Genomic DNA, 21,317 nt, shown 5'->3' on the forward strand with positions numbered 1-21,317 from the left:
GAGCTGGATACTGCATCATAGCACAGTAACGCAAATTATAGTTACATTCAGAAAAGAGTCAGCTTGTTTTCTGCTCATACTAATCTTTAAGAAAAAAGTTGAGGGGGAGAGAAAAAACAACAAAGGCAGTTTCACAGCTCATGAGCAAGAAGAAATCAGTTTTCAGAGCAACCAGAAGAGTTTACCACAACTAATCAAGTTCTGATAGTGCATTCAAATCACGACCCTATTAGAACAGAAATAGCCTAGTCTAGAAATAGCCCAGTATTTTTAGAAACGTCAGAAGTAGTATTTCCCAGATTTAATACTACCTTAGTAAGAACACATATTAAGAACAGGTACTTACAGCAATACATTTAAAGTATTAAAAAAAAGAACCCAAAATAACTCATCGCATGTGTAAGACCAAACTGAAGTGCTAGCACCCTTGTCAAATAAGCGGCCTTAAGAACATTTTAAAAACCACCTGACAAGTGTATAGCGCGTTTTTAAAAGGTTACTTGTGTCCAAGACTTGGAGTGTTGTAGCTGATACTGTATCAGTAATTCAGACACCAAAGAACAAAGCTTCCAAGTAGCAACACTGTATTAGCTTTGAAATCAAAAGAAACAGGGGAGGGAGACCATAGACTAAGCCCATTGAAACCACTGGGAAATCATAATAAAGGGGGGTTGCTCTGTTTCTCTACGAGCAAAGAACTGCTATTGCTCCAGCGAACCTCAGCATTTCTTAAAACAAGTCACAAGTGGAGAAGAAAGAAGGAAATAAACTTGTGTGGCAGGTGCCAGCAGTCTAAAATGCAGCAACAAGAGACTACGCCATAAGTGCACAAAATAAAAATTGCATTCTGTCATTAGCTCGAAACAAGCTTTAGCCTGATTCAAGGGAAGCCCAGACAAAACCACCTACATATACATACAAGAATGTCAGAAAAAGCACACTAATATAGCTTGATTTGAGGAGGGAAATGGTACATGAGCCTAAGACTATTTGGAGATGCCACCAGAACGTATCAGAGAGTTGAAGCTTGAATCCTCCTCCAGCTGGAGTCTTCATGCAGAGCTTCATGCAGGAGGTTATAGGATTAAGCCGTTCTGCTTACCTATAACTTATCTTTTTTAAATACAGTACTATCAATAAATTAGAACTTGAATGATAACCAACTATCACCTTCTTTCCCTATTTTGTGGGGATATAAGTTATTGCAAAAAGAAGAAACGATTCTGTAATACAAAACATTTTTTCAATGTTATTTTTAAACAAACGTTTATCTCCAGAACTTAATACAGCTCTGTTTTTACCAAACAGCCAACCAGACTTGCCTTTTTTTTGGCCCAGAGGGCATACTGTCACATCAGATTTGCTTTCACCCGGGGGGGGGGGGGGGGGGGGGGAACGGAAATAGGGCAGCAAAATTACCTGATAAACTACTGGGGGGGGGGGGGGAAGAAGGGGAACGGGACCAGACCACGTACTAAAGTTTTCCTTTTTCAAAACACCCAGATTTAATAAAATAAAATCACTAGACTAGAACTTACTGGTAAGAACTAGACACCAGATGTCTGCTACGTATTATAAAATTTTGCAGAGTTAACAGAAAATGATATTTTATCAATTCCAGTTCTGCTTTATTTATAATACTTTATAACATATCAGAAGATGTACTGTAGTGTGTTCTGTAAAAATTATAAAGGTGTGGTAACAGATCTCGGTACAGCACTCCGTATTAAAACTGTAATGAGAAAAGGAAAGCCAACCATTTGGGCACTAATTACAAAGTATGAGCACTGGTGGGAGTTCTCGTATATAGCAATGGTCCAAAACAATAATGCTCACAATATCACTACTGCAGCCACAGGTCATAACTAGAGAACAGTATTGTTATTATAAACAGAGAAATATGATTTGAAACTTGGCCTGTGAGATTGGATGAACAGAAAAGGCTGCAAGGCCAAGCAAGTGCTTTTACTTTGGAAACGCTGGCAACAGTTATTCAGAAAAGGCCATACCATTTATTGATTTTTCTTCCTTTATATCCTTCCAGGCAATAAAGCTCCTTCTCTCATGCTTTGCAGCAGAAATACAAAACAAAAGAAGAGCAAACACAGTTCAAACAACTTCTATAAGATTAGGAGACAAAAGTGACAGAAGAAAGAAAAGCAAACTGAGTAGCTCAGATCACCTTTGCAACAGAAGGAAAATAAGTAGCATTACAGTATTTGGATAAAGAGTGATGAAGCACGTTTCTTGCTACCTGCTTGTCATCAGCCTTACCTTGCAAAGATTTTTCACTGAAAATGAAATAATCCTGATAATCTGAAAGATGGATCATCTTTCTGTTTATGAATATTTATGGTTTATTGTTGGAATGCTTTTTGAATTTGCATTGCCTTACCTTCTAAGTATACAAAACTATTTCAAAGCTTGATAGACCACCACTCTTAACTCAAGATTTATACTTTTTTTTTTCCACCAAGTACTGTCAGATGCTGAAAATGAGCTTCCCAACCTAAATTCAAAGCAGCTGTTACCACAATCTCTCTCCATAATGGCTGAACAAATAGTATATCCCTTAAAACATTTCAGATTATAAGAACAAAAGAATTCAGCTGTTTTGCTGTGACTATAATACAGGCTGTCTCCACAAAATAGCTGACGCTCATCCAACGCTCAAGAAGTTCAGTGCTCAGCCCCAAAGAATCTTCCCTGAAATGAAGAATGCCAAGAAGCCTGAGACTGGACGACAAGGGCCGAAGATTTTACTCTTGAAATCTCTCCTGAGGTTTTTATGGTGAAGAAAGTATCTACTTTTAAAGAATTTAAAAGTTGCTCTGATCTAAAAACAAAAACAGAAGCCTTCCCCCCCCCCTTACATCTAGAAACATACACAATTCAAGTAAAGAAAAGCAAGTTATCATTGCAGCTTACATGAGCCATAGACAAGTAAAAACGTTTACTCTTTAATTAGTGGGAAAAGTGCATTTTGATCCTACACTTTAGATGAACAGTCAAGCCCCAAATATATTATTACCTATATCAGACAAACCACAGTGTTGACAAGCCCATGCTTGAACAGAGGAAAATTGCATGAACAGAGGAAAAAAATCAATTTTGAGATTTTCCCTCATATATGAGGTGAGGGAGCATATAGCTACTCTGGCAGAGAAATATGCAAAAATCTTAATGCCCATAGAACATGAAACTAGAGAAGGCAGAAAAGAACCAGTTTAAAGTCTCTGCTCCCTTCAATAATTTTATCAAGTATCGTTGCAAACTGAGAAGTAACAGATGAAATTTACTTCTGGTGAAAGAAAGTATAAACAAGTAAAAACACTGAAAACAGTAAGATAAAGCTAAAAATATTTAGTTTAATTGATTAAATAATTGACTAAATTCCTTTTTGGAGCTAATCCATATTCTTTTAAATATTAATTTTTTTTTTTCCCCAAGAATAAGCCCAAGAATCAAGCATAAAAATACATATACTACAAGTAGAGACTAAAGTAACGAAGACTGTCAAGTAGCGGAAACTGTCTAATTGAAGCCTTGGTGCCTCATTTATTATTTTACTTTGTTTTCTTTGGTCTCATTTTAAAGACTGGAATGAATGAGAAGATTTGGGGAGTTGGGGAGGGAGAAATATGTATTTACATCAGATCACATACAGAGTAGGAAAACGTTCCAAACCTGGGTAAATGTTCTTAGGCTCCTGAGGTTTGGTTCTACTCCTTACCATCCGTGTTCCCCTAAAACTTTTACTTATCAGGCTTTCTGAATATATATAGCAATACAGTTATTCTGTTGAGCTCTGATCAAATGCTGATGGTTTTGGCACCTGCTGGCTTGCAAGCGAGATTTAATTCTTTTTTGACATCAGGTAAGAAAAAGTTTCTGTGCTCTCCTAAGCGCCTTGATTCGTGGTGTCAAAAATGCAATTCTCTCACACAGCGTAACATACAAAGGGAATCTTCATAATACGATCCTCCTCTCCCTTTTATACACTTTTGATAAGCAATAACAAAGATAAGTGCCCTGTAATAAGTGTTGACTTTTCAAAGACTGAGTCCACACTCTAATTCTCCCAATATAGCTATCTCAGTCACTGCATGAAGAGATGTAGCCATTGAACAACATACCTGTGCCAAGAAAATAAGGGACTTTGATCCTGAAACACTTCTTTTATGTGAAGTTGAAACCATAAAGTCAACCAGCATTTGATAATTTACATTCTGTCTTCTGACAACTCAGCTTCAGGATGATCTTCATTTTAACTTTAAAGTAGCTTTCAATGAATATATTCCAAATATAGATCAATATAACCTGAGAACTAGTGCTGGTGCTTGATTTTTCTTTATATAGAGTAAATATAATAATTTATTTCATCTACAGAGGTCAGAGGTTTATTTTTTCCCCCTCTATGGATGCCCTGCTGTTAGAGTTTCTAGAAAGGCTATGCAGAATACTCTTGCTTTCACTGCTGATCTAGACAGCAAATTCATTCATTCACTGTGATCTACAACTAATTCCTCTCAAAAATGTCACATCCAGACGTACACCTGACAATCATTTTTGGTGTCAACTTAAGACTTTCTTCCTCACACTTCAAGGACAAAATTTTGAACGATAAGTTGAGATGACCAACACCATGACTGGGTTAGTTACAGCAGACTAGGCCGGGGGGGGGGGGGGGGGAGAAAAAATAAAAAAAATAAAAATCCTCCACAAAAACAGCAACAACAACAAAACCACCCAAATCAAACTATTTTCTCCTTGTCCAAACCAGATCCATCTTAAAACAAAACAAAAGAGAAAGTCTGGAAGCAGATAGAGAGGCAGAAGGTGTCCTCTAGCCGCTGTTTATTCGCTTGCAGATGAGGATGGGGCAGCCGGTTTAGTGCATCCCGGTCTCGCTCAGCACGAGTGAGCCAGGAGAGCAGGGACATCCCAGCCAAGCCAGCAAACTTGTGCACCGAAGCAGGCTAGCAACAGTCACAGCATCTGCTATGACACTCGATCGCGGTGGCAACAGCTATAGTAAGACTGATATTAATAGCCACACCTACCAGAGGACGCTTGACAGCACTACAACACAACAACCCTAAAATACATACCCTTAAAAAAGATCAGCAAAACCAATCAACTTGTTACCTTCTGCTGACTACAGCCAATGAATGGCTTTAAAGCTACCGGCAAACAAAAAACTTGTCTCTTGGGACTTGCCTTAGAAATTAGCACCGAGACAGAACAAGCACACAACCAAATCTCACTGCTGCTATGAAAAACAAAGCCAAAAAATGCCAGAGGCCAATACACTATAACGACAAAAGTTCACGCAGTTTGTGCTGTGTCACCCTCCTTCCCGTGCACCAATACACGAGGGAGGACAGCCGGGCTTCCTTGGCCACGAAGGTCTCAGAATTCTTTCGCATGCTTTTTAATCAGGAAGAAAATAAATAAATAAGTAAATAAACAAATGATAGAGATGAAGGAAGCTGAGAACTTAGGAGGTTTGCGGAAGCCCCATACAAAACACACAGCTATAAAACCTCTTACTTGGCCTTATTCTCCTAGAGCATACATAAGTCAAAGAAAAACTGCGCTCTAATGCCCTTTGTTCCAACACACATGCATTTAGGAAGGAAAACAGGAAGTTACTAATCCACTCTTGCTTGGGTCCAGAACAGAACTTTCAGTAGATCGTTAATTGCGTAGTTAATATTACATTAGTACTGTACTACAACAGCATTTAGATTGAGAATCTCAGAATCAAACAGCATTGCATCAAAGAGCTCTGTCTTCTCTGCGTATTCAGACGCGTTGCTCTCCAAAGCCTTTAACAAACAGTAACATGATGCTGATACAGTCTAAATCCTCTGAATGACAAATAACTGTAAAAGGAAAAAGCTTCTCAGATCCATATTCTCTGTACAGATATACTTTGATCACTATTTGATTAAACTGAAAAACACGTCCCCCTCAGAAAAGTTTATGAAGCACAGATTATATCAACATCATCCTGGGCATATTTCATTTTGTAGTCTAATAAAGCTCCAAGTAAAAACATCAGTGACAAAGCCTACCAGCCCATACCTGCGCTCCGAGGAAAACGGACTGATGCCATCAAATGCTTCTACTCTAATTCGTACTCTTTCTCCTAACTACCTTGGAAATCACCCCAACAGGGCATTTTGTTTTCACATTTAGCATAAGCAATTTTGAAAGTTATCAAAATATAAAGGTAAATAAACTGCTTGCTTCCAAAAAATTCTGGGCACTTCAAAGTTCTTCTTACAGCAATCTAATATTGATCCTTATTATAAAAGGATAAAAAGTCAGGCAGCATGCTAATAAAACACTGGAATATATTCCAACATGATTTAAGATGTGCTTCTACACAAAGTCCAGAAAAACTCGCACACACACGAAACATTATGTGCTCAGTATGGATTCTTTCCCTGTTCGGAGCACTAGAATCTACTAAAAAAACAAACCACAACCAATAACAATTTTGGCTGCACATTCACGCTTCTCAAGTCCTCCAGAAATATCAAAACATATTCAAGCTTCAGCTAAATAGGTATCTTGTTTATGACTTATCAAACGTATTGCAAACATCTCAAAGGTTCTGTTTACACTGAATGCTACTGATTGCTGAAAACATCACCAACAAGAACAGGCGAATATTCCATTGTGGTTTAGTAAAAAGGGGAAAATCTCTCTTAACTTGAATGGAAGACACTGCACTAGAAGTTCCAAGCAGTTTCAGTAATGTACTACAAATAATAAAATATTAATATATAAAATTGTTATATTAAAATAGCTAATCCTGTAGCTTCACGTAATCGGTACTGAAACCATGGACAAGTGGGTACTAATATCTCAGGAACTAAGTAATGAATATAGCCAGAGACACATAACCGGGAAGGTAATTGTGAGACACCTCCATGAACATGGGTGGAGTGCGCTACTCTAGAAATTTCCATTAAGCATTTCAGTGGGAATCAACCAATGGGTAACTCATGAAGAGCATTCAATACATAAGCGTCTTTTCCCTTCTGAAGCCAATCATATAAATATGGAAAAGCTGAACAACACAGCAAAGGTTGCAGGAGATCAAGACGTATAAAGCAGAGGTAATTACATAAATTGCCTTTCCGAAATCTGCAGAACTACTACCAACGATCCAAGCCGTTCAAAGCAAAAATTAGGCTGGCAGTATGTTTTGAAAAGTAGTCCATCATTCACCCATAGCAAGTACTTCTAATATAACTATACTTTGAGTCACAAATGAAGCCCAGTAGAAACTTCTGCCAAAATAGAAATGGGAGAGAAAAGAATCACAGTGAAAACAATCCCTTCATAGGAAATTGTCTTCTTACTTCCCAGCAGGACTCACTTTTTCCTTAAAACGTAGTTACTATGTATTAGAAAATGAATTATATTAATCAATTGAAGAAAAGCTATTTAGATTATTTGCAAAGCAAGTTTAAAAGAAGGAATGGTAAATTAAACCATCATTTAGTTGACAATGATGCCAGATTCCAGGATTTTAAAATGCTAAGAATCATGTGATTCAAAACTTTTAAATAATTCCATTAAGTTTATACAAAGTATCAGGTACTATAAAGCAGTCAATTACCAGAAGAGTAAGAGAACACTAAATCATTCCTGAACTTATTACAGTTACATCATTTGTCATTGCACTTACCCATGCTTCGTGCCACATATCTCCTTCTCTTTGCCTTTGCCTTTCTCTTTCTCTCTGCCTTTACGCCGTTCTCTTTCACGAGACCCGCTATGTGTTCTCCTATGACCGGATCTTTCACTGCTTCGACTATAAGAACGTTGACGAGGTCTTGATCGCGATCTACACAAAATCCATAGTATTAAAATTTAGCAATCATACGTTTTTCCACTGTCATTTTTAGATTTGTTATATAGTTCAACTATTTTGAAAAGAGACTTTTCAAATCATTTAGTAATTTAATACTTTTAACAAAAAAAAAAATACACATTCATCAAGAGAAAAAAATGAATGAAAGCACTGTTGAATTCAAAGTTTGCTTCCTCTCAAGGAAGAATACAAAACTACTTAAACCACACTACACAGTACTCACATAGTAGGTATTAATAAAGCAATCATTAGAGCTACTAGAGAAGGACAGGAATTTTCTTGAACATTAACTTTAAATTCTTAAGACCTAGTTAATTTAACTTGTTAAATAATTAATGAGTTACCAGATACCTGTGTTTGCATGTTAAATACATTCATAAAAGTGATCACATGCCAGCAAAAAAGAGAAGACAGAAGTCATATGTCCAAAACCCTAGCTTTAGCTTGCAGAACTGGCACTTAACACAAGATTTCTTAATATCAAATTCAGACTAGAAACATACTTCGCAGAAAGCCTGCAAAGTAGGCTAACTCTACAGACACAGGCTCCAGTTGTGCAAGAAACTGCATACAGGTGCAAGAGTTTGTGCACATACAGTCCCTTGGTTCCTAGTTCCAAGTTCCTATATGGCTATAGGATACTTTGTTCTCAGTTGTGTTATCCACGCCTCTGTAACAAATGTATGCTGTTACTGGTATACTTGAATGAAAAAAGATAAAGTAGTATTACAGTATGACTGTTTGTATATACGTCCAAAAAGCCTTTCATGGTTCCCATATTTCTTTCAATTTTTTTAATTTTAATTTTTTTTATTATCGTGTACCATCATTAAAGACGTAGCTATAGACATTAAAGAGTAGCTATAGACAATGCCTATTTACAAAAACAGCAATTCAGGTTCCCATTAGTTTCTATTAGGATGTACATCTTTATAAGAGTTCTGACGGCACCTCATTGAAAAGTTTCATTAAGAACTGAGAGGGGTGGTTTTGGTTTTTTGTTTTGTTTTTTAAACAGTATAAAAACTTATTTAGCACCTCTTGGACGGCACAACTCAAAAGCCTTTAAAAGCAACTCGCATACAAAAGATCACTCAATTTAAAAGGCAACAACTCTTTAATAAAGCTCCACAATAGAATAAGCAGAAAAGAACAGCACATCCAGATGAAGCTATAAATTAAATTTAGGAAGAATGTTGTTATTGAATCTGGAATTTATCCAGCATTCTGGGGTTAACATACCTATTCTTGCTATTGAGCCTTTTAGACTAGCACTGGAGGTCAGAACCTCAGTTTTACATTTCATTCAGCAGATGGCATCTCCTGCAACACAATATCTCCTATTATTGGTCACAGTATTAGCGCTAACACAATGGATCATATTACCACTTAAGTAAGTGGTATATTATTAACTATAGAACATTTTCTCCTCAAATGGATTTTTATTATGTCATCACAAATAAAAAAAGCATCCATCCACTCTTTAGTCCTCTGGCAGAGAAAGCAAGGTTTGATCTAAAAGCGTATTCTGAACATTAGATCTACTTTTTAGCTGGCACAAAGACATTGGGTTTATAAGCACCCCACTGAGGCCCACACAGATTTACAGGTCACCTCCTTACAGAGGTTCCCGCTTTGGAAGGTACTCGGGATTTCGGAGAACTCTGCAGTCATTGAGTCTCTCTGCAGATCTTGAGTCAGAAGCATTCAGCAACGACAACACAAGACTATTCTCCTTCAGCATCTTCTTCACTGCTCTTTCCAGTCCAGTTTAAAATTGCTTAGGGGCTGAATAACAGGAGATGGCCTTTATTTAATGAAAGGCCTCTCCTTATTTAAGCATGTAGCCTTTCAAACAGGAATAACTGGGAAATCTAAGCTATTTATTGCTAGAAAGCTTACCTTCTGAGCCCAAATTTGAATCTCTGCTTTCAGATCAACTTCTTGCAATTTCAGATAACCGCAAATTCAATTTAGATCAGATGGACACCCAAGTGCTAGATTTCTGTTTGTTCACGTGTCTATGTGGAACAAACTGCAGGTGTAATTTATTCGCAGAAGGACAGCATTTAAAAACACAAAATAAGTTTGCTGCATCAATTAACAATCGTATATTTATAGTAGCATTAAGAAACATAAACGGATAAACGTTTTCCTTACAGAAGTTGTTGCTGTTCTTGCATTTGCAATCTTTTGCACTCATAAAACTCTTTAACCTAGAATGATTAATAAGCATGGTTTATCCTTTAAGTTTACAATTATAAAAAAAAATAGCTCGAGTTCCATGTGCCAATCACACAGGCGAGGCAAGCAGATGACTACCAATGCCTATTACAGTGAAGGTCTTAATAAAAAATGTTAAGCTGTACTCTACAGAAGTCATCCCTGCACGATGCATTCATCCATTTGATCTTTGAATGATGGGAGCAGTTGACACGATGTCAGGGTGCAGGCCCTCCGGAGCTGGCTTCACGCACAGGCACCTAAGTCCCGTCAGACTTGCTAGCTCAGGAGGAATACTGTGGGCATACCCACCACTGGACTCCAGGGTAGGGCAGGCACAGAGTTTGGCTGCCTTCCTGGGTTGCAGACCCCAAGCCTCCTAATCCAAGCTGGATGCAATGCACTATTTTAGCAGATCTCCAAAGGCAACAGTGCTGAAATGGTTGCAAATTGGATCTAGTGTACCCTGCTGCACTTGAATTGGCTCCTGCAGAGTCTCGTGCATACATTTGCTCTCCAGTACTTAAGAAAAACTCTCCAAAGATGAGTTTCTCCTGGGTTTTCTATCACTGTCCAAAGCTCTTCACAAATATTTTATTTTTCATCATTGTTCCTCTAATGATCCAGAGCTACCGCCCTCCCAAATACAATTAACTTAGCAAGCACAGTTTGTTTTACTTATTTGTAATCAATATAAATAGTATAACGCACATATAAAGTACCACAACTCCAGAAATACAGAAAGATGTACTAACCTCAGTCACGAAACTAAGAAAGAATGAATAGGAACGAAGCAAATAAGGAAAATTGAGGAAAGAAGAAAGGAATAGCCTAAAACTAATGGTCCATTAAGTTTCAGAAAACTAGTGAAACTTGCATTCTACTGCTAATTCCTGTACTTAGGGTAAACTACCGTGCTCCCAACGCTATACAGCGAGGATTATTTCTGAAAATGTTTATCTTGTGTTAACCTTCCTCCTTCACAATCTATTCACATAGCAGAACTACAAGAAAAGCCACTGGGCTACCACAACATACAATTTTAATAATAAATTTAAGCTGAATTGCAAACTCTAGTTTAAGTTTTCTGCTAGTTTGTGGGGGAAAAAAATGTTATAGGGCTTCTCGTACATAAGCAAATATCTTTAAGAATTGACATGCCTTTTCCTCTTAACTAAAGAACAGTTCAGTGCCGTATATTAAGAGTTGAGATGCATTATACAGTTCTACCGCATTTTGTGGAAATAAAGATAGCACAGAGACTAAATACTTAAAAATAGCAGACATAAGATGGCAGAATAAAAATCTTTGCAATATAAATCTCAAACAATTTCATCTTATATGATAGAAGTATTGCTGGCAAAACTTATTTTAAAACTGGACAAGTGTTAAGAGGGAGACAGCCATAAACTGTGTAAGTAACTGTTGAGTTCAAGCAGTAAGAGCACAATCTTCTTGATCTTTGCTACAGCAGCTCTTAAGAGAGCTCCCAATTTCTATGAAGTGCCACAGGAAATGATGATTAGCAGTGATCAAATCAAAAGCCACAATTATACTGAAATTAAGAGAGAATACTGCATCACTTACTGCGAGGATGTGTGAAACCAAGACTCTTCAGATCATGAAAAATTTGACAAGCCCTGAAATACAGGGGCACTCTGTAGTGCAAGTCTCAAAGGGACAAGTGAGAACTGTAAAACACTTAGGACAATAAAAAGGCAACGATTTTTGCCTACAAACACGTTTTCCCTGCATTCATCAAAAAATAAAATATGAATTAAGGCATCTTCTTCCCAGCCTTAAAAGCTTAAGGAGGGCCTGACCAAAAGAATGAACAAAAAGACTCACTTTATCATTCAAAAAAAAAAAAAAGAATATGATGTAATCTTTAAAGAAATGAAAAATAAGCATAAAGTCAAACATTTTAAATAGGAAAAATGAATGTGCATAATTTTTAATGATTTTGTAACTCTAATAAATCGATAATAAACAAAGCTGAAGAGATGAGATTCATAGCAACAAGAGAAAGGTACTCAACACCATACACTATAGGTCAGAAATACGTATTCAGAAAGCAAAGAAATTATACAAAAGCATTTTAAAAATACAAAGGAGGAAACCACAGAGTTTCAGTTCCAGCATATTCCCTACAACGCAAAAGCCACCATTTTTTCTGTGCACTGATACTGCCAGCAGGCAAGCACAATTTCTCCAAGTCTGATTTGCCAGCTCATATTGCATACACCCATGAGCCAGGAAAAAGTTCAAAGTTTGGCCCATGCAGCACATAACCTCCCTGATAATCCAGAACTGGTTTAGTGTAAAATAATCATAGTTCAAGTCCAGCCAAACCACTTCTTAGCTGTTAGTCATTTGGCTATCAAAAGCAGAATTTAGCCATGTCTGGTCACTACTTGGACAAAATTCCTGCCAAGAGTATTCCGTGGGTAAAAATGCTTTAAATTATATACTTGAAGCCATCATCTTTCACCTAAATCCTAAAAACAAGATCTGTCCTTTACCACCATTATATTTGGCAATACTTAATACATTTGATTTAAAAAAAAAAAAAAAAAAAAAACTGAAGTCTGAGGGGAAAACACAACCTTTTTAATACCTTCTGGTTACACTAAGCCCTCCCACAAAACATACACATAAAAGGATGTGCTATGTGTGTATATAGGCAAAAATTATCCTCTTCCTGGGTTTTTGTTTTATTAGTAAGCACATCTGAAGCAAACTATCACTTAAATTTCCCCTCTTGCATTCAACTATTCTAAGACCCTTGATATCCAAAACCCACCTAGCTTTCCTCCATTCTTGAGGGGGGCTCCAAACTCTTATATCTCAGGCTCAGGTTAATAGAATTCAAGAGCCATTCTGCCACACCAAATGCAAGGTTCAACCAGGTGATAACAGGATCATTCAATGAAGAAGCCGTGACTCCCTGTTTAACCCGATCTCGTCTGAAACCACTGGGCAACAGTGAGTGGCAACATTACCACCTATCATCCTGGAGACACCAAGACAAAATTAAGCTTTAATATTTAACAGCAAGTCTAGAATGTTTTAAGCTTCAAGTCTTTGACTTCGCAATGCATATAACTCTCTCTACCTCATTTTTATGCTGTTTCTTCTCCCTCTCTTCCTTTTAAGGAAAAACATAACATTCATTTTCTAACACCCTCTTTTCTGCATCAACTGCAGAATTTGAATGATGAAACCTCAGCATTTAGATCATGCTTTGACAACTGCAGAGTACAAGGCCACTGACCTTTTGCTAGTACACTGTGACCACAGATAATTAAAAAATTAAGATAGAGACCAACAAGAAAAATGATGCCTCATACGGTCCAAAATACACCCTGAATGGAAGACCGTCGTCCTTAGGCGGCACGGCTCTCAAAGGTAGAAGGGGAAGGGCCGGCCTTGAACTAAGGGGCCTTTAGCAGTGCCCTTCGCAGCATCACACTTCTCCAGCACGCGGAAAAGCGGCGCTTAGGCCACCTAACTTCATTCTATACTACGTCATCATTTTAATAAAATAACTTTCTTTTCTCTTTGCCTACAAGCCCAGAGAATAGATATGCTTTCTACAGACTTCCATAACTTCCTACGTTAAATCCAACAACATACTCAATAGGCTCTTGAGAGTGGAAAATAAAAAATTATTTCATAAAGTGAAAATTAAAGCAGGCTACAGTTGCTACTGTGTATAACAAGTTGCACTACACTTCCATTTGTAGAAAAACAAAATTCACCTGTATTTTACTATGAATCGCTATTAAAATATTCTGTGATATGTACAGAGCAGTAAATAAAGACATAACTTTATGAAATGGAGCTATAACAAGTCACCTGAGCCAAGGAGTCTTCAGTAAACGAAGTATAAAAACCTAAAGACCAAGTAAAGAATAAAGCTTTTCTGTTTTAGTACCACAGAAAAATAAAAAAAACTCTCCCAATTATTAATATTAAAGCAAGTCCCAAAGTGTTCAAATTCCAGAAATACTGGGGGGGGGGGGGAACCCCACCAAGCTGGAGAGTCGCCTGCCAGCATGCGCACCCCTTCCCCCAACCCAACGCACACAACACCCACCCACCATGCCAAAGGTTAAGTCATTTAGTCAAGTTCAAAGATCTTCAAAGAGTTCTTAGATCCAGATAAGCCCATATGTTACCAAAATTCTGTGAAAAGCTATTACTTTCCAATCTGCTTTTCATGTCTAAGTTACAGAACACACAGATGCTTGGCATCACTCGCTGTCCCTAAATTCTCACACCAGATAATCAAGGCTCACCAATAACTTTCCTATCTAAAATCCTAAGAAACGTCTTTATTCCATCAACACTTAGTCCACTTGTAAAAATTGAAAGTATCCATAAAAGCCCATTCAGTTACTGCACAATAAGTGTTAATTTGCTAATTTCTTCACAGGTAATCAATTAAAATGTAAAATATTGGATAAAATTAGTTGCACTAAATTTAACAGCTGCTCCATAAGCATAATTAGTTTCACAAGGGCCATATGTATTCTGAACAGAGACAGAGTTGAAACAAATAAGCAGATTTTAAAACAAGTTTGAGGAAATCTGCATTTAATTAGCAGGTGGGCACTACAACTGCATAATGTTTTTATACATTTATATTTATGAAGTGACAGAAGATCTAAAGGCTTTTTAAAATGGCGTTTATTGTTTGAATGGGAACTGTTTTGCTGCATGCTAAAGTGATTTAAATCCTTATAGCTCTGCTTTGAAAAAATCATAAATGGTGAAAGAAAACATGTGGAAAACTGTAAAACTAGAAAGAATTTGCGACAAAAAGCAGATACACATACCATAACCAAAAGGAAACTACACTTAATTAAATGTACACTACATCTGGAATATCAGCCTAATAAAACGTGAAACTATTAATTTTCATTGTTCTAAAGGAAATGAGGTCAGTGTCGTTTAGTATTTCCCCAATTATATTGCACTAAAGCACTGAACTATATCTTATAGGTACAATCTAATCTTTTCAAGAAAACACCACAATTTGAAAGCAGTCACCAAGACAGACTTTATAAAAATGGAAAGAGGGATTGAGGACTCAAATACAAGAGAGCTCAAACACAACAGAACGCATATTCTGCCCGTGAAGGTAAGTTTTGGGGAAAAACAAATGACTTGAACGTCAGAAATCACCACCCGAATGAAGGGCTCCGAGTTCTCAAGGTCTTTACTAGTATTCCTCTTAGCACCTCCCAGCTGATAACAACTCTTTGTTGCTTACTATAAGCTCAATAACCTCAAACAATAAAAAACAACAAAATCATGCAATAAATCAAAAGTATGGGAAAGAAGAAAAATAAATGCATTGCATCAAACCTAGTTGGGTAATGAGACTCATGTTAGTAATAAAGATATAGTGCAAACAACTAATTGCAGCACAATGGCATGTTCTCTTTCCAAGCACAAAGAGAAAGTTTCTTGTTTAACTCAACTTCACCAGCTAGGGAAAGGGGGAAGAAAAAAATCATGGGATGAGTTATCGGAGAATGTAAAAATTTCAAGCATCAATTGCAGTTGTTCAGAGTGTAGAAGTGAGTAATAATATCTAATTTTTTTAAATTCAAATAAGGCTACCTCTATAAAATATTCCGAGTCACTCTTAGCTTGCAGTCTTAAAATGAATGCGTTTGAGAGTTACGTATAGATAATATGGTAATGATAACATGATTTATTGTCAAATATAAGGTAAGTGAGAATGAAAACAGGCAGAAACAAAGGGTCAGTATTCAAGTCCAAAATGAGATTGGTACTAAGGGGAAAAAAGTGGTCTCAGGTCAGCAGTTTAGACAATTGGTAAGAGAAATAGAAGGGTATTAAAGACAGTAACAGTATCATCCACAGTGCTGGAGAAATGCAAGATGAAATATAAACAGAGATTCATAATCATAGTTTGCAGAGCTGACAGAAGGGATTCACCAGATTAAGGCATCAACTTAACTCTGTATGAAACAATTCTTCACCTATAAATCACTTTAATTACATAACTGAACATTTAAGGAAACAAACTTCCAGTAAACTATAATAAGAAATGTTTTTAGTTACAGAAAACTTAGCATGAACAGTACATAAATAATGCAGGACAGAAGAACCGGTAGAAGAGACACTACTTTTAGCTTTGTTAATTCTCAAGTGGTCCATTTGTTACAAATCTAGTCTTCAGACTACAACTTTCTGGTCTACCTATTCTTACTTCCGAAGATTAAAATGACTTCTTTGCTACAAAGCCTCGACTGTCCAATAAAGTGTTTGTTCAGAGGAGCTGAAAGACTCTCGATCCAGAGCCGACAGTGACAACCCACCTCCAGTTTAGTATACACCAACAATGTCATCACAAAGGTGTTGGGAATCTACAGGAGGTGACCATCTGAGTGAAGAACAACTGACTCCGGAAATACATAAAGCTTATTTAAATTGAGCTTTTGCATCAGATGTCCTTCATCCAGAGACCTATTTCTCGGGGAGTTTGGACTGAACTCCTTGCCTATGAAATGAGTGATCAGAAGAGAAGGCTGACTACAGCCCTACCATTTTTTAGGAACACTTCAAAAGCCTTCATAGAAAATTAAAACTGGAAAACAGACTTAACTAAATATTATCTGAAAACCAGAAATATAAACCAGAGTTAAAACATAGCTATTCAAGCACGGAGACAAATCATTTGCTTTTGTTGATGTGCTTTTACAAAATGCTAAACAAAGGTAGTTATGCTAACCTGTATGTCACTAACCCGCTTCCTTGATCAAATGGCCCACTTGAGGAGCGTTTCCTTGCATGCAGAAGGGGGATTTGCTTGAAAAGGCCAGATGCACATTACAGATTTGTATGGAAGAACATAAACTAACTACAGCATTATTGGATACACATTATTTCTGCATTCAGCCCAGAAAACTTTATATGCCATTTTTCAACAGGCTGTTTTATGCAGAAGGCAGGACTGTGGGAGCAGCTGTGGCCAGAGAAGTGTAATGAAGTGCACAGCCGGGGATTTGGGAAGGGAGAACAGCTGTGTGAACAGCTCCCCCGATCTACCAGAACTGTAAACTGTTCCACACCGTTAATGACGAGGAGGGTATTCTCACTCCATTTTATTCCTCTAGCTTACACAGAGATCAGTAAGAGCCCTAGATACAACCGGTCCAAAGCAGTTGAACATCTTCAGCCTCATCTTTGTTGGGTGGAAAGTGTGTTGCATCTTTCATTTCCCTTGTTAACCTGGGTGAAGACTATGAACTGCCTCTCTTTACTAAGATTCCACCTCAAATTAGAAAAAAATAGAAGTTTTCTTAAAAAGACTGTACATGAAGTGACTTTCTCAGGCAAATGAAATACCTTCTTTCTTTCAAGACTGCTTCAAAGTGGGCCTGTTTTAAACCTTCATTCATTTAGCCATCTTATGACTGAACTTAAAAAGCTAATATTTAAATTCAGTAATCCTTAGGTAATAAAATAATAAAGGAACAAGATTTAGTACACTGTCCTGGCTGTTAAAGAAAAGAAAGAAAAGCCCCCCCCAGAGTCCCAGTCCTTTCTCATTCAAAGCAGTCCTAGCAGTCTTAGAGCCCTAAACCTTAAAAACTCACAAACCTATGAAGTACGCTATATCCAGCTGTACTCTTTCCTGAAAGAGGTTACCGAGACGCATACTACATATAAGCTTCCATATCAAGCCAAAGTTAAGGTTGATAAGTATTCCAATAATCTGTTAATGAAAAAGCTTGAACCAGCTGAGAGTATCTAACTCATCTTCTGTTCATACAAGAGTTTAAAAGCTACTCAACCTCCGCGCAAAGGCAAAAGCAAAGCGGTCAGCTTGCCACACAGACACGAGCCAGGAGGAGTCCTTGCTCTTCTAAACTAGTTCCAGAATTGCCTATTGCTTAGGTTGCATAAAGTGACCAGAAAGAAAAAAAAAGAAGCTTCTGTTGTTTCAGATTGTCCAATCCTGCAGGAAAGACATCTTTTTAAATTCTTTAAAAAAAAAAAAAATACTTTGAAAACACAGACTCTACATGAATGGAGTAGCACACTCCTTTAGTTAAGGAAGTTCATCAAGCTTTATATTTGATTAATTTACAAGTAGATATGCATTCCTAATACTGCTGGAATTTATTTTAAAAAACAAGAGTATGGCTTACTTTTAGAACTCTCAACAAGTACACAAAATTATTCATTTTTACATCATACATGCATTAGTGACTCTGCATCTGCTATTACAGGAAGATCTGGATGTATCACACAGCAACGAAAAATGCTGAAATTCTTTTTCCAGATGGAACCCCTTTCCAGGTAATTATTTGTTTGAAATTTGACAACATCTCCAACTATTATGTTAAGAAAGTAAGAAATATAAAGGAGAGATTTCAAGGTTGAATTTTTCACTGCCCTGGTGCTTCTGAGAAGCTCAAATTGTTCACAGGTAAGTTCTATTCACCTGTCTGTCTTTGAAAACACCACTAACTTTTCTTTTTGTGTGATCGTACAGCATTCAAGATTGAGACCTCAACCATGGTTTGAGCTTAAAGAGACAATAATAATAAACTTATATCCAGAAAGAGATACTAGAAAGCTGAATAAAATGACCTAAACAGATGCTTGATATCAAACTTGCATCATAAGACACTAGCTGTTCTCATAAACAGCAGGAAAAAAAAAACCCAACACACACACACAGAGCATGACAGTACCATTCTTGTCAACAAGAGGCATTCAAACCAGTAAGAAGTACCAGTATGGATCCAGACCTGAACTAAAAAAAACAGAGTGTCTCAGCACTGCTTGTTCTTCAACACTGCGGCAACTTCCATCACCACTTAAAGGACCCAAAAACTTGCTTACAAACAAAATTAAAGCACATGCTTCTCCTTAAAAACAAATACCTAACTTAAAAGATTGGAACCAGTCAGACAGCCTTGATTCACTTGATGAACTAAGGCCTCGAATGACACTTTGGAAACGATACTTTGAAGAAAAGCTCTGTGTCTACTTTCACCTGGCTGGTAACAAGTTAAGCCATTACTCTGTGCTCACAACTAAGAAAAATGGAAACTTTCCTTAATTTGCAGTTTTAAACCTGAAATATCTGATTATATTTCATAGGATGAAAAAAATGTTGAGGTATTGCATTTTTTTTTAAGCATGTAAGGTTTATGAAACGTTAAAAAAAAGACTTTCAAAAAAAAAAACCACCTTGTGTTCCCAAAGTAAAAATTCTTAATGCATTATGAAAACAGTCACACTTTTACTATGGGATCAGGTCTCTGTAAAATGAAGTCACAGAAGGGCTTTAGAGACTCCTGAAGCACTGAAAATAAGAGAAAGCAAAAGCATATTATGCCATACTGTCAAAATCTGTTGAGAATAGTACATAAATACTTTGCATATTTTATTATTATTTTCCAATACACATTCTATACATGCAAATATAGTTTCCTAATTTATATGCAAGTCAGTTACATTTTTAATATTTCACATTTTTACAAACACTATGTAGATGGAAGAAAGCATGATTTTTTTTTTTAAATATATTCTACCTGATGAACAATGAACAGCTTACTTGCTTGAGACAGAGGAATACATAGCTAACAAGCTTATCAGGAGCAAAAGCCAGTTTACTGGAAGTTAAATTACTTTATTATACTTCAAATGTACTGTGACTGCTCTGATCAACTGATGATACTGATTGCTTAACTTACATTAGTTTCAACTTAAATGGATAACAACGATCAATTAAAATGAGATTTCCAGTTATCTATCCCTTAGCTTAAGAAACGTTCTCAAAAAGTTTCATTATTCAATTCTATTCTAAGCTTCTCTTTTAATTGAAAACATAAAATAACAAAACTTCACAAAACCACAGTAAAAAAAAAAAAATTTTAACCAGGATTGCATTGCCTTCCTGAATCTGCAAGAAGTCTGAAATAGCAGCTGTTACGCACTACGTTCATCTCTAGCTTGAAACGCAAGTGCAAGATTTAAAATGTAAAATTCCAAAAATAAAATATTACCAATTGTCTGTCTCAAAAACTTCAACAATGCCCTTCCCAAGAGCTGCCCCACGACTCCCAGACCACTAACGCCATTACGAGAAAGTCTGGGGGGAAAAAATTCGGAACATAACGAGATTAAGAACTGAAAGGTAGTAATGTGTTCTGAGCTAACAACATATCAAGCACAAAAACGGTGACGCCGGCCACCACCTCTGCAACCTTCACACCCTCCTCAGTATTCACGGGCAGCACTACGGCTGCAACGACATCGCCAGCTGCCTGCGTTTCCTTGCTTGTACTGTATATCAGTTAGACTGTTTACTCTCGTATATTTTTCATGGCTCTCCAACTTTGTTTTTTCATCCATCTATTGTTTCCTGCTACTAATCAAACTATAAAGTCTTTGGGGCTGGAACTGTATTTTGAATACATGCCTGTAACAGCACATAGCATGCTAATAACTTGATCCCTGCCTGGTATTTCCTTGTTGCAACTAATACAAGGATATCTTTCCTAACCACAAGCAATCAAAACATTACCATTCCCCAAAAGATGATTTCATCTCCAGCAGTCGACTGCACTGCACAGTTGCAATGGGCTAGAAGCTTGACAACGTAGGTTCCCATGCTTCCGTCTTGTAAGAGCACGGGAATAGTCCGCAGCTGGGATACTTCCCTACGGCCTTTAGGAAAGCTCTCATCAGAACCCGAGATCTTACTTCACCCCACTGGCTGATTTGCAACATTCACACTTCCAACGTTCGTTTCAGACTACAGGGGAGTGACAGCACACCCCAGCAACCTCTAATGGTCACCCCTGTGCATTCAGAAACACAATCCTTTTGGACTTTTGGACTCTGCAGCTAGAAATTTGTAGACATACTCTAATTTTAGTAATCACTTGCTCATTGGGTCTAGAAGATGGGGCAGTTAAAGGTATAAAGTGTGTAACAGAAAAGAGTTGCATTTGATTTGCAGGAGGAAGTAAAAGACAAAATGTAGACCTTGTCTGGACAGTCAGCTGTTTTTCTGCTTCGTGAGTTGCTGGGCACCACAGCACTGATCCACATACACCCTTTTCTCTTGCTGTACTGGTGGTGTTGACTCCACTACCTACCTTGCTTCGATTCACAGAGTTTTTGCAAATAAATTTATAGT

General features: G+C 37.2%; 1 protein-coding gene across 4 annotated transcripts in view; it reads right to left on the reverse strand.

The window, feature by feature from the left end:
- Nucleotides 1-21,317, reverse strand: part of RSRC1 (arginine and serine rich coiled-coil 1) — a 178,936-nt gene that overhangs the window by 126,944 nt on the left and 30,675 nt on the right. For all 4 annotated transcript variants that reach the window (XM_068953991.1, XM_009668513.2, XM_009668512.2 and 1 more), the window contains exon 5: nt 7,709-7,867. In XM_068953991.1, the coding sequence (XP_068810092.1) occupies nt 7,709-7,867 (159 nt within the window). The remainder of the gene's footprint in view (nt 1-7,708; nt 7,868-21,317) is intronic.

Source organism: Struthio camelus, chromosome 9 (assembly GCF_040807025.1).
Source record: "Struthio camelus isolate bStrCam1 chromosome 9, bStrCam1.hap1, whole genome shotgun sequence".
NCBI lineage: Eukaryota > Metazoa > Chordata > Aves > Struthioniformes > Struthionidae > Struthio > Struthio camelus.